The following is a 13,797-nucleotide window of genomic DNA, read 5'->3' as shown; positions in this document are numbered from 1 at the left end:
TACTCCTTCACTGTATATGCCATCTATCAGTTGGATCACAAAACTAGATCTTCATTTAAAATCTTTCAATTTTCAGCTTTTAATGTTAAAAAACAATGGAAGTTTATTTTTTAAAATAAAGCGCTAGGATTTTAAGAGTTTAAAATCTAAAAAGTCGGCATTTTTAACTGTTTTTTAATAAAAAAAATTTTTAATATACATTGAAGCTTTAAAAAATCGATTGCAATTTACAAAATGCCTGTAGAGTCACTGTTTGGGCAAGTACAGTTGTTTAAATATTCGCTCTCCCGGATAAACAAATAAAATAATAAAAAATAAAATAATAAATAAAATAAAAAAACAAATTGAATAAATTATAAATTATTTGCTCTTTCTAGTTGATATTTAGCAAACTTCAATAATTCATTAATTGCCATAATTTCAAGTAGCTATACTACATATTGTTATTCATAAAATATAAAGTTATTAACATTCATAAATTACTGTCAAAAAAATTGTTTTCTGCAACTATCCCGGTCAATTGTTTATGTATTTTAACTTAAATGCTCTCAAAATTACATAAATTTTTATAGTCTACAACTTTTATTTAAATCATTTTACTGTAAAATGTATAAAAAACGTTTTTCAAAACGTCAATAAACTTATTTTAACCTTTAATTGTGGCTTATTCCCAATAAAATAGTATTTACTTTAAAATGTCACAAGAAAATAGCTTCAGAAAAATATAAAAAATATTTTTTTAACCTTCTAGTTAAAAAAAATACAACAAAACCAGCTATGATTGTTTTCCTAAGAGTTACCATTCCTGAGATACCGCGATTATAAGTCACATTATACATGATATGTACCTATAAGACACGTATATACATATCAGGCACTTAAGACAAGTATAAATGACTATTTATGTCTCTTTTATATATATTATCTAAGAGAAAATGCTTAATGGCCATGCTTACGCCACAGCAGTTTAAGCTCATACAATACTTTAACTCACTTTAGCATTAAGAATATTAAAAGAACTTGCTATTGATGATGTGATGGATGCAAACCTTTACCATTACCAGTGAAAATATTCTAATTAACATTCTTTCGTAATATGACATTAATGAAGATGATAAAATATCTGGAAAATTACTTGATCACTTAAAAAAAAGTTAATTAAAAATCATTAACGAGGCCTAACCGCACAATTATGGGTACAATACTTTCGGATGGTGTTTACTGTAAAGGAGTTTTTAAGAGCCTAACGCAGTGATTCCCAACCTGGGGGCGATCGCCCCCCTGGGGGCGATTTGAGATATTCAGGGGGGAGATAGAGCGACGGGGGCGACAGAGAAAAGGGGGCGATAAGGGAGGCGTTTAGCATCCGGAAAACGAGAAATTTGTAATTGAGAAAAATAAGAATAGAGAAAAAAATACAATACTTTCGATCGGATATCCATAGCATAATAAAAAATATATGTATACCAATGCAGGTAATAATAACACAAACATCTCGTCTAGTCACAGATCTTATCGAACACGAGGCGTCACAATATTAGAATCATTATTAGTCACAATGTTAGAATTCGGACAGAGACGTCGACGCCTGGCAATATAATTATTTATTGAGAATTGCGAGATAGTGTCTTTATTCTTTGCCTTCTCAATAAGTTGTAATTAATTACTCTTTTGTTTTGCTCTCAAAATGTCAGCACCTAAAAAAAAGTGCCGGCAGTACTCAACGGAGTATTTGAAATATGGATTCATTGAATTGCCAGGGAATAAGAATCTACCATTGTGTCTCATTTGTGCAAAATCTTTGTCAAACGAATCCATGAAGCCGCCTCGTCTTATGGATCACTTGAAGAGAATTCATTCAGATAAGTCAGACAGACCCGTCCAATATTTTGCGGTGAGTAAAAGTCTTTTGTTTGTAGGATGTATTTTTTCCATGTACAGTTACAATCATTGAATAGTTTACAGACTTACGTATCTAGGAGCCTATTTTTTAAATTTTTGCCCCGTTTAAACGCACCTTTTACGTCAAAAGTATTGCAATGTAAAAATTAAAGTGTAAACTATTTAGTGATCGTAACTGTACCTAGGTATCAACATATTATAATTATTTTTACTTTCTATTACCAAAAGTCAGACTGAAAGAAAACCTTTTTTAAACTTTATTACCATTACTTATAATAATTAAAGTGAATATGTATTTCTTTCGTTTACAGGAGCTCAAGGCAAAGTATGAAAGGCGAGTTACTGTTGGGTCATTGATTGCAAAAGCTACCAAGAAAAACGACAAGGGTTTACTTGCTTCCTACAAGGTATCATTCTTAATAGCAAAAAGTGGCAAGCCGCACACAATTGGAGAAGAACTCATCCTTCCAGCTGTCAACGAGATAGTTGATACTATGTGGACCCCATCAGGCCAGCCAAGTAACAGATGCAGTTCCTCTCAGCAATAATACTGTCTCCAGAAGGATTGATGAAATGGGAGCGAATGTCGAATATGTTCTCTGCAACAAATTGAAAAGCAGAGAGTTTACTGTGCAACTTGACGAGAGTACCCTGAGTGACAGCACAGCTTTGCTCCAATATGTCCGATTCATTGACGACAATGGAGAAATGGCCGAGGAAATTCTATTTGTTAGAAGTCTGATTACTGATACAAAAAGATCTTCCACATTTGAGGTCATTAAGAGATTTTTTGAGGAAAAAGAGATTTCCGTATTAAATATGATTGCCTGTGCTACTGACGGTACAGCAGCAATGACAGGACGCCATATGGGATTTATTGCACATCTGAAACAAGCAGTACCTGGAATTTTGTGTGTTCACTGCATCATTCACAGAGAGCATTTGGCTGTCAAGAATTTGAGTGGTAGGTTGCACGATTCTCTTCGACTTGTCATAGATGCGGTAAATCAAGTTAAAGCAAAACCAAAGAATGATCGAATATTTCGTACACTTTGTGAAGAAAATGATGAGATATTTAATACATTGCTACTACATACGGAAGTCCGCTGGCTTTCTAAAGGCAATTGCTTAAGGCGGTTCTTCAGTCTCATGGATACTGTTATTGAATTTCTTAATAATACTGACCCAACACTGAGTACAGAACTACAAGAGAAGCGAAATGACATCGCTTACTTATCAGATATTTTTCAAAAATTAAATGAAATGAACCTGCAACTACAGGGGAAGAACATAAATATGGCCAAAGCGAAGGGAGTAGTCGGAGCATTCATTGACAAACTATCTATTTTTGAAGAAAATATGCAGAGAAGAGAGAGAAGAAAATATGCAAGATCTGCAGTCCCGATTCCCAAGATTTGACTAGTCTGAAAGTGCCAACTTGGTTTATCAATCCTTTCAGCGTGGAAGTTTCAACGGTATGTTCTTCTCTTCAAGAAAACTTGATTGATTTGAGACATGATGTTGAAATTGAAAGTTTGTTTCGGGAGTGTGGGTACGAAAGATTTTGGCCGCGGATAAAAGAAGTGTATCCAATCTTGTGGAATGCAATCAAATTATTATTATTGGCATTCCCCACAACATCTCTAGTGGAGAAAGGTTTTAGTTCTGTGTGTATATTGAAAAACAGACAAAGAAATAGGCTCGACATAATAGAAAGAGGGGATTTGAGGTTGTTATTAACCAACATTGAGCCAGACATAAAGAAATTATGTGAGGGACACCAGGCCCAAGGAAACCATTAACAATTCTTTTACACACATATAACCATTTATCATTTTACGAAATGTAAAAATAAATAAATATGGATACTTACCTTTTGTATAGATTCATTATTTGTTTCAATTTAATTGGGTGGGGGGGAGGGCGATTGTAGTATTCATAACTGGTGAAACCTGTCTAAGGGGGCGATCATGGGAAAAAGGTTGGGAACCACTGGCCTAACGTATGGGAGATTAGCAATCACATTTAAACTGCATTAAAGAAAAGTCTGCGCACTTGTACTTACAAGACATGATTCAATTGAACGATGTAATGGATCCTAGTGTTTATCAAAGGTTTACAGAAGGATTTTTTACTGTTCGATGTTCTGATAAACTTTGTTGTGAAACTTTAACAAATATGATTATTACACAATCAAAGATAAAATCTATGAAAACATATGGGGGCATTTCTCGAGGAAGAAGTACGAACGAAAGTGTAATAAGTAAATGGATATACGAAATGCATGCAATGAATACTGTGTGTGAGGGGGATGGAAGTTCTTGCTAATGTTCAAATAGACACAACAGATCAGCATGAAGATGCAAGTGATTCGCAGCTTAAAAAATATGCTAAATATATTTAAAAACTTCTAGACTGGTTTTCATAACATGATGCTTTTCCTAGAATTAATAAAATCATCTCTATTGCTTCTAGAGTTATTGGTGACGATATGATTATTTGCCATAAAGCTCGTGAAGTTAAAATTGCTTTCAATGTTTAAAATGGCAGGTGAAACATTTAATATTATCAAATTAAACCGCTCTAGAAAAGTACTTCCTCTTTTAGCTGCGAGTAGCACCGTGAAAGTTCACGAAGAAGAAGTAGCTATAGACCCTGTATTATTATTTCAACGCATGGGTATCACTGAAGCTTTTGAGGATGAGATTGAAAAATTTTTTGAGCATGAATTAGCCCCTTATTTCTTATTACTTTTAGATGCAGCTGGATTGTACAAAAGAACAAAGTAGCAATTTACGATTGCTTTCAGTCAGTCAATACTGAGGTTGATCGTACAAACAAGACTAACATTATTGATGGAGAATACCTACTACATCACGTTGTGTTGGAGAAGAAACCTTTAGCGGTATTTTTGATAAATATGTTCAGTATCTACGCAGACATTATGTGCTTACAGTGACGGTAGTATTTAATGACTACAGTGACTCGACAAGGAACATTAAAGCTGCAGAACAACGTCGTCTAACTACAAAAACATCATCGGGTTCCGAGATTATCTTTGATGAATTTATGACAGTTCCAGCGAATCAACAACAATTTTTAGTCCAATGACTCAGTCACATTTGAACAATTTATGAACATCCAGAAAGAGGAAGAGGATGAAGAAGAAATCGAAGAAGGCTTGACTGTTCAAGTAGACATTCAAGAATATGAATCTGATTTAAATACCTAAAAAAAGCAAAACAATAGTTCACCCAATAATCAATAGCAATATCAAAAATCAGTATCAATAATAAGGTAATATCTAGACGGGTATTGTTCTCTTAAATTATCCTAAAATTGACATGACAGTTAGTGAAGTAGGCCTACAGGGGAAACCACGGTAAAAAACGCGCCGGATACAGGTGGCGTGGTAATGTTTGCTTATCATGTATAATGTGACTCTTCGAATCGCGATATCTAAGGAATGGTAATTCTTGCAAAAAAATTATACAGACCATTTTTGTAGAAAATTTTTACAACTTGGGTTTAAGTTTTTTTTTGATAAAACTTACCGTTTTCGAGAAAAATCTAAAAAACCTCAAATGTTGACCTTGAGTAAAAAGTTCTGGTACTAAGCCATTGGCTAAGTTAGAAAACACAGGAAATTGCTTTGAATCAATTGTTTTTAAGTGCCAAAGTAGCGTCATTTCAAACTTGGTACTTCATCATCATCATTTGGCTCTACAACTCTATGTGAGTCTTGGCCGCGTTTACTATTTCCTTAGACCATAAAAACTGATAGACACGCCTTGTACCGAACCGATGAAGCAAACACCTTCCGCGAAAGTGACGTCACAATGCGGCAAGAGCCCGCTTGGATTCTTAGCAAAGCACTAGTAAAATTACCCAATTTTAGATTAATTTTAATATAACTTCAATATTTTGTAAAAAATATGAAAGATAAATTATTTAGTAAAGTAATTAATAAATATTTTTGCCTTAAATTGTAAAAATAAATGTTTTATTTGAAAGTACATACCTGCATTGTATTATATTATTATATATATCGTTGGTATATCTCTTCTTGTTTGATATTCAAAAATAAATTATTTAAAGGAGAATAATTTTCTTTTGGGTGGAAGTTTTAGGTTAGGTAAAAAATATATGTAGGAAATCTATAAATTTATTGACCACAAAACAAAATAGCTTTTTTTAACTTACTTCTAACTCGTATTACATTATTTAGTTTTTCACCTTCGTGGTACAATCTATTGTTGCAATAATGGAAACAAATTATCTTTATTAGATTAAACAAATGGTTTCTTTCAAAATCATGATCAAACATATGTTCTTTGTATGCGTTAAACACAGAACCATGCACGTTACTCATGACATTTAAGATCAATTTTGTCATTATTTTGGAATCGTTTCATTTTTTTGAATTGTACATAAATTTAATTTCGCTTTCAGCAATTTTGCAAATATGAATGACGTCTTTAGAAGGTTGAATTAAAAATTTTTTTGATATGCTATAAATTTTGTCTTTTATGAATGGAGATTGTAAATTATCACATTCAATTGCACACAAACATATGTCACAATCTAATGTTTTCTTAACTTTCTTAACGACAAACCCAGCGATATAGTCAACAACATCACAAACATAAGATGACAATGTTCTTGAAAAACTTAAATTATTTACAGTGTAATCCTGATCCTGGTTACTAGTTAGTGTGTCCCTATTATTTTCATCAGTTATAAAGTTGTCAATGAGTTGATGATCAACAGTTTTCATTTTCACCGTATTTGTTGTGCTCATTGCTAATATTATGGAAGGTGCCTGTTCTATACAATTAGGCTGGGTAGATCCTGTAACACTTGTGTGCATTAAGAGTCTTTTATATGCAGCTTTAAATTGTTTTGCCGTTGGGTTGTTGTTATAACCTCCATGACTCCTAATAGAACTAAAGAAAACTTCTAAGTGATCTTGAGAAAGTTTATAGGCCGAAAGATACTTCAGACCTCCATCCATATCCTCCACGTAATTTTTCCAAATTTCCATTAGTGACTTTAAACTAATGATCATACCAATAAAACCCGTCTTTCTTTGGCTTAGATATAGGGGTTCACCATTTTTGGAGTCCTTAAGTGAACTAAGATACTTTATAGATTCTTCAGTTTTTTGAAAAATCGCTTGTTTATTATGTTGCTGTAAACTAGATTTTAGGTGTTTTGCCAATAAATTTCGGCTATTTAAAATATTATTGATATGTTCAATAAAATTTTGAGTAGCTTCGCTATGTACAAATTCTTTTGAGCTTTTATTTCTCAAATAATGTATTGCCTGAGCAACTTTTTGGCTGAACGTTTGGGCAGCTAATTTCACTTTCATTTTTTCCTTATACCAATTTAAATGCCTTCGCGTTATCCTAGTTGCAAGATGAAGGCCTTTCTTTTCTTGAATGTCTACTAATTTTTGTAAATATTTCCATTTAATCGCTTTATTATTCCCGTCAAAAAAAATTTTGTAATAACCTAAAGTATTGCGAATAAGTTTCAACATATGTGGAGGGTGAAATATTGCATATATTGGTTGATTTGTTGCTGGATGTAGAAAATATACTTTATTGGAATTAATCGATAAATCAACTCCAAGTTGTTTAATCATGCTAATATTTGATGCTGCACCATCAAACGTTAAACTGGTAATTGTGACATCAGCTTCGTGCATTATTTTTAAGCACATTTTTATTAGATTACTTTTTTGAACACCTGATAACCCAGCGATTAAAAAGTAGCCTATTGGCAGCTTCCATGAATCATTTAAACTATTAATTAAGAATACAATTGCTTCTTTTGCTTTAATGTCGGAAGAATCGCTTTGAGGTTTACTTCCTATATCAACATACCTAAAATTAATGTTTTCAATTATTTAAATAGAAAATATAATGTTGATACTTTTTATAATTGCTAATAAATATTAAGCTACACTTACCCTAAAAACTTTTCACCATCCCATTCTATTTTCTGGTGTATAGACATTTCATCGACCATCAAAGCACAGATACATGATTTTCCTTTATTTCTAAGTTCAACTACTTTTTGTTTTAATACATTCACTGCTTCTTTTTGAAATCCAGGCTCACAAGCTACTACTTGATACCACTTTTGAAGAGTTCGTGGATGAGGCAACATGTTAGGAAAAGTTTTTCTGACATACAAGTAAGCTTTTGGTGAATAGAAATTAAGAGTGAGAGCAAAGCTTTTTAACTCCGGTGGATATGTTTTAGTGCTCTTAGATTTAAGTAGCTGCTTAAAGATAGTTTTTGCAGAAGCATGCATCTTATCCTAATAAAATAAAAAGCAATAATCAAAACTTGATCGACTAACTACAAACAATATAAAATAATAAACTGTTATACATGCCAAAGCTAAATAGATCACTAATAAGAAGTATTAATAATTTTTCTTACCGAAAGTTTCAGATAGGAATCTTCATCGATCATCTGTTTTTCTTTAAGATGTTCTAATAAATATTTTAAGGTATTTACTTTTTTAATAAGCCTTCTATTTCGTTGTTGCAACATTTTGATTTGTTTGTTTTTCTTTTGAATTAATTTGTTTACTAGTACTTTATATCCCTGGTCTCTGTTAGATGATTCTTGTTCAAAGTCACCAAGGTAATGTCTTTGCTTTTTCAAGGGAGGTTCTAAGGTAGTTTCGTCTGAAATTTCTACTGGAGTCTTTATGGTGGTAGATTCACTCGTTACATTTATATTTTCCCTTTTAGATCCTGTTGGTTTGACTGAGACAGTTTCTCTTTTTTTGGAAATTTTCTAGTTGTAACTTGCTTAATTAAATGGTTTGGAAAATCGAAAATGCTGGGTACAGCATCTTTTTTTAGTTGTTTTTTTGAACTCCAACCGCTAGTAATATACGAATCCGCTGTGAAATGTTTGGAGCAAATTTTAGAACTCTTTGTTGGTTTAAAATTTTCACGGCGCATCGCTATAATCCATTTTTTTTGCAATGATGAATCTTTAGGAAATCTAAAACAATTTATTTACTTAATCCTTTAGTTTTCAATCTAATTATAAAATGAAAATTATATATAAGACTCTCTCTCATATGTATCTATTTTAAACACTTTGGGAGGAAAAAGTAAAATAATAGGTGCTAAATTTGTGGTATGTTTAAAGTTTAATTTGTGAATTTACTTACCCATGAAATGATATATCTGTCCCTTTTTTTGTCGCTGCGTACAATTAAATGCACTGCAAGACCCCACCATAATTAAAATATTAATGTATTGGAAAAATTTTAAATTGGAACACTTTAAAAAGCTTACAACGCGTATAAACACTTCTAATCTCTACCGTTTCTGCCGCACACTGACGTCACCCACAGCTGTGTGAATCGTTTTATGTTGGCTTCACTCTTCGAGACTAGAGAATAGCATTACGGCGTGTCTATCAGTTTTTATGGTCTAAGACTATTTCCCTCCATTGTTTTCGGTCCTGAGCAACTATTTCCCATTGCTGTATTCCCATTTTGCGTAGATCACTGGCTGCTGCGTCCTTGCATCTCTTTCTTGGGCGACCAACTGAGCTTCTGCCATCGGGACTTTCCCAGAATGTGGCGTTCAGGAGTCTTTCGTCATTCGATCTTAGTATATGGCCCGCCCATATTATTCGGTTTGCTTTAATGTAGCGTACTATATTTTCATCTCCATATACTGACTGGAGTTCATCAATATGTCTTCTTCTCTATTCTCCTGTTGTCTCTTCTCTGCAAGGCCCATAGAGAGTCCACAGTATCTTACTTTCCAGTACCAGTAATTTTGTCGTTTTCTGCTAGTTCAGAGTCCACCTCTCGCTTCCATACGTTATTGTGGGACGAATTATTGTCTTGTACACTCTTATTTTTGATGGTATTGAGAGTATTTTTGATTTAAGTACGGTTATTAATGAGTAATATGCCCTGTTTCCTGCAATGATCCTGGCTGCCACGTTCTTTTCATATTTATTTTCAGATGTTATGATCGCTCCAAGGTACTTGAATTCTTTGACGACATCAAAGTTGTATTCATTGATTGTTACGTTTTGTCTAGCCCTTGGTCTTGGGTTCTTCGTAACCACCATGTACTTGGTCTTGTCCTCGTTGACCTTCAGACCAACTTCCTTGGCTCCGTTTTCGAATAGGGTGAAAACTTATTTTGCATTTCTGGTGTATTGTGCAATTGTGTCCACGTCATCTGCAAACGCCAATAGTATTTTTGATCCTTAGGCGGCAAATCCGTTTGTCAGTTGTAGTTGAGCTTTCCTTACCGCATGTTCCAGTGAGAAAATTAATAGCAGGGGGCGAGAGAATCTCCTTGTCTAAGCCCGGTGTCAATGAGGAATTCCTCCGATGTGGTGTTGCCAATTGTGATCCGTGCGAAAGCGTTCTCTGTGCTCAACTGTTTTAATCGTATTACCTAGATACCAGATACCAGGTACTACAGTACCTGGAAAGGTACTCCCATTTCTACCATGGTCTCCCACAATGCCTCTCTACTAACAGAATCGTAAGCTTGTTTAAAGTCCACATAGATTTGGTATACATCGCGGTTGAATTCCCAGTTTTTTTCCAACACTAGGCGTAGGACGAATTTCTGGTCTATGGTCGATCTTCCCGGTCTGAATCCGCTTTGGTAGTTGCCTATTATTTCCTCTGCGTATGGAGTTAGCTTTCTACTTGGTACTTGGTAAATAATTTTGACTGTATTCTTTTAAAAGTTGGCACTACCGAAATGTCATACAAATAAGTAATAAGAGTCGCTATCTCATGGTTAGATCCGGCACTTATTGACCGACGTTTTTTACACCTTTCGAAACGTTTAGAGAAAAATCAAAATAGTCTACTAATATGGTGTCGTTAGTCCCAACTAACCAATCCTGTGGTTTAAACAGCAAGTAAAAAGAACAAATTATGTAATAAATTAGCTAAGAGAGCGAGATCAAGTGAAAGCGTATGCGCTGGCTGTTTGTACACTGAAGAGATGAGTTACTAGCGAGTGTTTTGGCCACTATGCTTTTACTGGCTGCCTCACCTCCCACTCCCCCTGTCAGTGTGAGTCACCACAGCTAGCAGTTCAATTCGTTTTACTGTAACCTCTTACAAGTTCATTAATGTCTTCTCTTTGTGTAGTTTCTATGTAACTTAAAGTGCAATATGAGTTTAAAACGTAAATGAGTTGTGGTTTCATTAGAAGTAAAATTAAGTGCTATAAAACGCTTGAATAAGGGTGAGTCAGTAAGTGACTGTAGGAGATTGGACAAGTAGACGAAAAGATATTGAACAATGGGTTAATAAAAGTCTGAGTGGTGTAAGTGGTTTGTTGCAGATAACTATAAAGAAAGGAGAATAAGAACAGACTTCTAAAGCCCTATTTTTATGGGTTTCTAATCTTTGAGGGTTGGAAAGTCCAATTCGTGGCCCCATGCTTTAAGCTAAGGCTGTCGAGTTTCACAAACGGTTTAAAGATGGCAGGGAAAATTTTACTGCAAGTGATGGTTGGTTCGACAAATAGAAGAAGAGGTATGGCATCCAAAAACTGAAAATTTAGGGTAAAAAACTTTCGACCGATTCATCTGACATTGAGCCGTTTAATTTAAAACTAAGAGATATCAATTTAGAGCATGACCTCACGTCAGACCAAATCTTTAATTGTAATGAGACGGGTCTCAATTTTAGAATGCTGTCAACTAAAATACTGGCAGCTCAAAGTGAAAAAACTGTGCCTGGATACAAAAAAAGCAAAGAACGAGTAACTCTTTTGATGTGTAGCAACTGTTCTTGATCCTTTAAATTAAGACGTCTATTTATTGAAAAAACTAAGAATCCAAAGGCTTTCAAAGGAATCCAACGTAGTACTTGAATGGATTGCCAAATTTGTAAAGATTGGTTTTTGACGACTTTGTTTGCATTGTTGAAGCCTATTTAAAAAAGAAACCTACCAAGAAAATTTATTCTTCTTTTGGACAACGCGCCATCTCATTCAGATGCAAGTTCGGTTACTAGCGGTGTCATTAAAACTGTTTTCTCGCCACCAAACGTCACATCTTCCATTCTACCTCTGGATTAACGGGTTTTAGAGGCTATGAAACGGAACTATTATTGAAGGCTTCTCTAAATGTTGTTGATCTGGTTCGATGAGGGAATAACTTGACAGTAGTCTTTAAAAATATCACCGTTAAGGATGTGTCTTACTGGATAGCTTCAGCGTGGGATAATGTGAGTGTAACAACTTGTGAAAAAGATAACAATAACTGTATTGCTGAAATAGTAGACCTCGCTAATCAGTTACCAACGGAACTGCCGATAAATGATGAAGACGTCAAAGAGTGGATTATGCAAGATGAGCAAATGGAACTGACTGATGATTTAATCGCCGACATGGTTATCAAGCCACACAATGTTACTGAGGATGAAACAGATGAGATAATCTAGAAAATATCTCACTACGAAGGATTGAAAGTAATTGTAACTACCCTCTCCTACATTGAGTAATAGGAAGAGTCAACACCATTTGATGTCCTTTATATTCAACGTTGGCACAAGATCGCAGCGTAAAAACGAGGCCAGAAGTTGACACAGAAATCTATCAAAAACTTTTTTAAAACATGAAGATGATCCAGTACGTAAATGTTTTTATATTTTACCTATGTACTCTGTATATAGCTTTACATACTTCAATTATATGTACATAATAAAATAATTACATACGTCATAACTTTTAAATTTTTCGTTTATTTTAAGCGAATACCCGATCTCCGTGTTACGCGCGGTCCCAATTAGCTCAGATAATCTCATCTACTGTAAATTGTTAAATTAAAACTGTTGTCCTGTTGTTCTGTATTTTTATTTTCGAAGCATTTTTAACCACACTGTAGAAATGGCGTCTGAATGCTTTGCTGCTTAGTCTGAAACGTATTTTATATTGCTTTGTATACGAAAATCATTTGTTTAATGTTTGTGTCCATGTTGAGTGCGAGAGACAGTTAACGAGATGTAGCTTACAGGATTTTGTAACTAGACAGACTGGATAATTGTTTCCGATTTCAAAACCTTCGTTGAGACTAAACGTAAAAGATAGGATTAGAAATAAATTCAAATTTATGGACGTGGAAAAAAAATTCTTTGAAACAACTTACTACTTGTATTGTAACACAACCTCAAAAATGATTTATTATATTTTATTTTTCTCCAAATTTACAATTTTTTTTCTACAAACGAAGAGAAGCTACAACCGAAAATAATGTTTTACAGTGAATAAACGTGCATCAAGCATTATTCGTGGTGATGAAGAACACAAGTGTAGGCTCAAAAATGTTGACAGCATGGTTAAAAAATAAAAGAGATCAAAATTGTATAAAATATCATTTTCTCCACTTTTATTTATGTTCATTTATGTCGTAAGTTGCTAATAAACGAGATAATTCAATATTCATTCTTGGTCAATACTTTCCTCCTAAACTCGAAAACTATCGACCGCACATAAAAATTTACAAAGAAGAAATTGTAGAAAATCGCAATTTTAAACAGGTTAAGTTGAAAATGGTCAAGATATTGAACAAAAATAATTCCTATACAGAGTGTCGCCGATTTTAATTAGAAAAATCTTAAGAACTAAAGGTAACTGAATCATGAAAATTGGAATGAGCGGGTTTTGAAGAGTAAACTGTCATCTGTTTGCTACTTTCAGTTATATCGGAAGTTACTTATAACTTCTTTTTTTATTGGAACACCCTGTATATTTTTTAATTTTAGAAATATTGACGTTATGATACTATTATAAACCGTTTTTCAGTTGTATTTATTTATTTATTTAATACACTGGATAACCCCATATACAGTTTAAATTACAATGTA

At 33.7% G+C, this 13,797-nt stretch overlaps 2 protein-coding genes across 2 annotated transcripts; both read left to right on the top strand.

Moving 5' to 3' along the window:
* Nucleotides 1-1,687: 1,687 nt before the first annotated feature.
* Nucleotides 1,688-2,450, top strand: LOC140442095 (protein FAM200B-like). The gene is made up of 2 exons (XM_072533168.1): nt 1,688-1,894; nt 2,214-2,450. The coding sequence occupies exons 1-2, from the start codon at nt 1,688-1,690 to the stop codon at nt 2,448-2,450; spliced, it is 444 nt and encodes a 147-aa protein (XP_072389269.1).
* Nucleotides 2,451-2,475: 25 nt separating this feature from the next.
* Nucleotides 2,476-5,134, top strand: LOC140442094 (zinc finger MYM-type protein 6-like). Its single transcript, XM_072533167.1, has 2 exons — nt 2,476-2,904; nt 5,006-5,134. The coding sequence occupies exons 1-2, from the start codon at nt 2,476-2,478 to the stop codon at nt 5,132-5,134; spliced, it is 558 nt and encodes a 185-aa protein (XP_072389268.1).
* Nucleotides 5,135-13,797: the final 8,663 nt, after the last annotated feature.

The sequence above is a fragment of the Diabrotica undecimpunctata genome, chromosome 5 (assembly GCF_040954645.1).
Source record: "Diabrotica undecimpunctata isolate CICGRU chromosome 5, icDiaUnde3, whole genome shotgun sequence".
Lineage (NCBI taxonomy): Eukaryota > Metazoa > Arthropoda > Insecta > Coleoptera > Chrysomelidae > Diabrotica > Diabrotica undecimpunctata.
This window is presented reverse-complemented; position numbering and strand designations above follow the sequence as displayed.

What these genes read in the sequence shown, in the direction of transcription:
- LOC140442095 (XM_072533168.1), top strand. Translation starts at nt 1,688, where the DNA reads ATGTCAGCACCTAAAAAAAAGTGCCGGCAGTACTCAACGGAGTATTTG. An exon ending in GACCCGTCCAATATTTTGCG is followed by an intron (nt 1,895 to 2,213) that starts GTGAGTAAAAGT and finishes TTTCGTTTACAG; the next exon opens with GAGCTCAAGGCAAAGTATGA.
- LOC140442094 (XM_072533167.1), top strand. Translation starts at nt 2,476, where the DNA reads ATGGGAGCGAATGTCGAATATGTTCTCTGCAACAAATTGAAAAGCAGA. An exon ending in TTCGACTTGTCATAGATGCG is followed by an intron (nt 2,905 to 5,005) that starts GTAAATCAAGTT and finishes AACAATTTTTAG; the next exon opens with TCCAATGACTCAGTCACATT.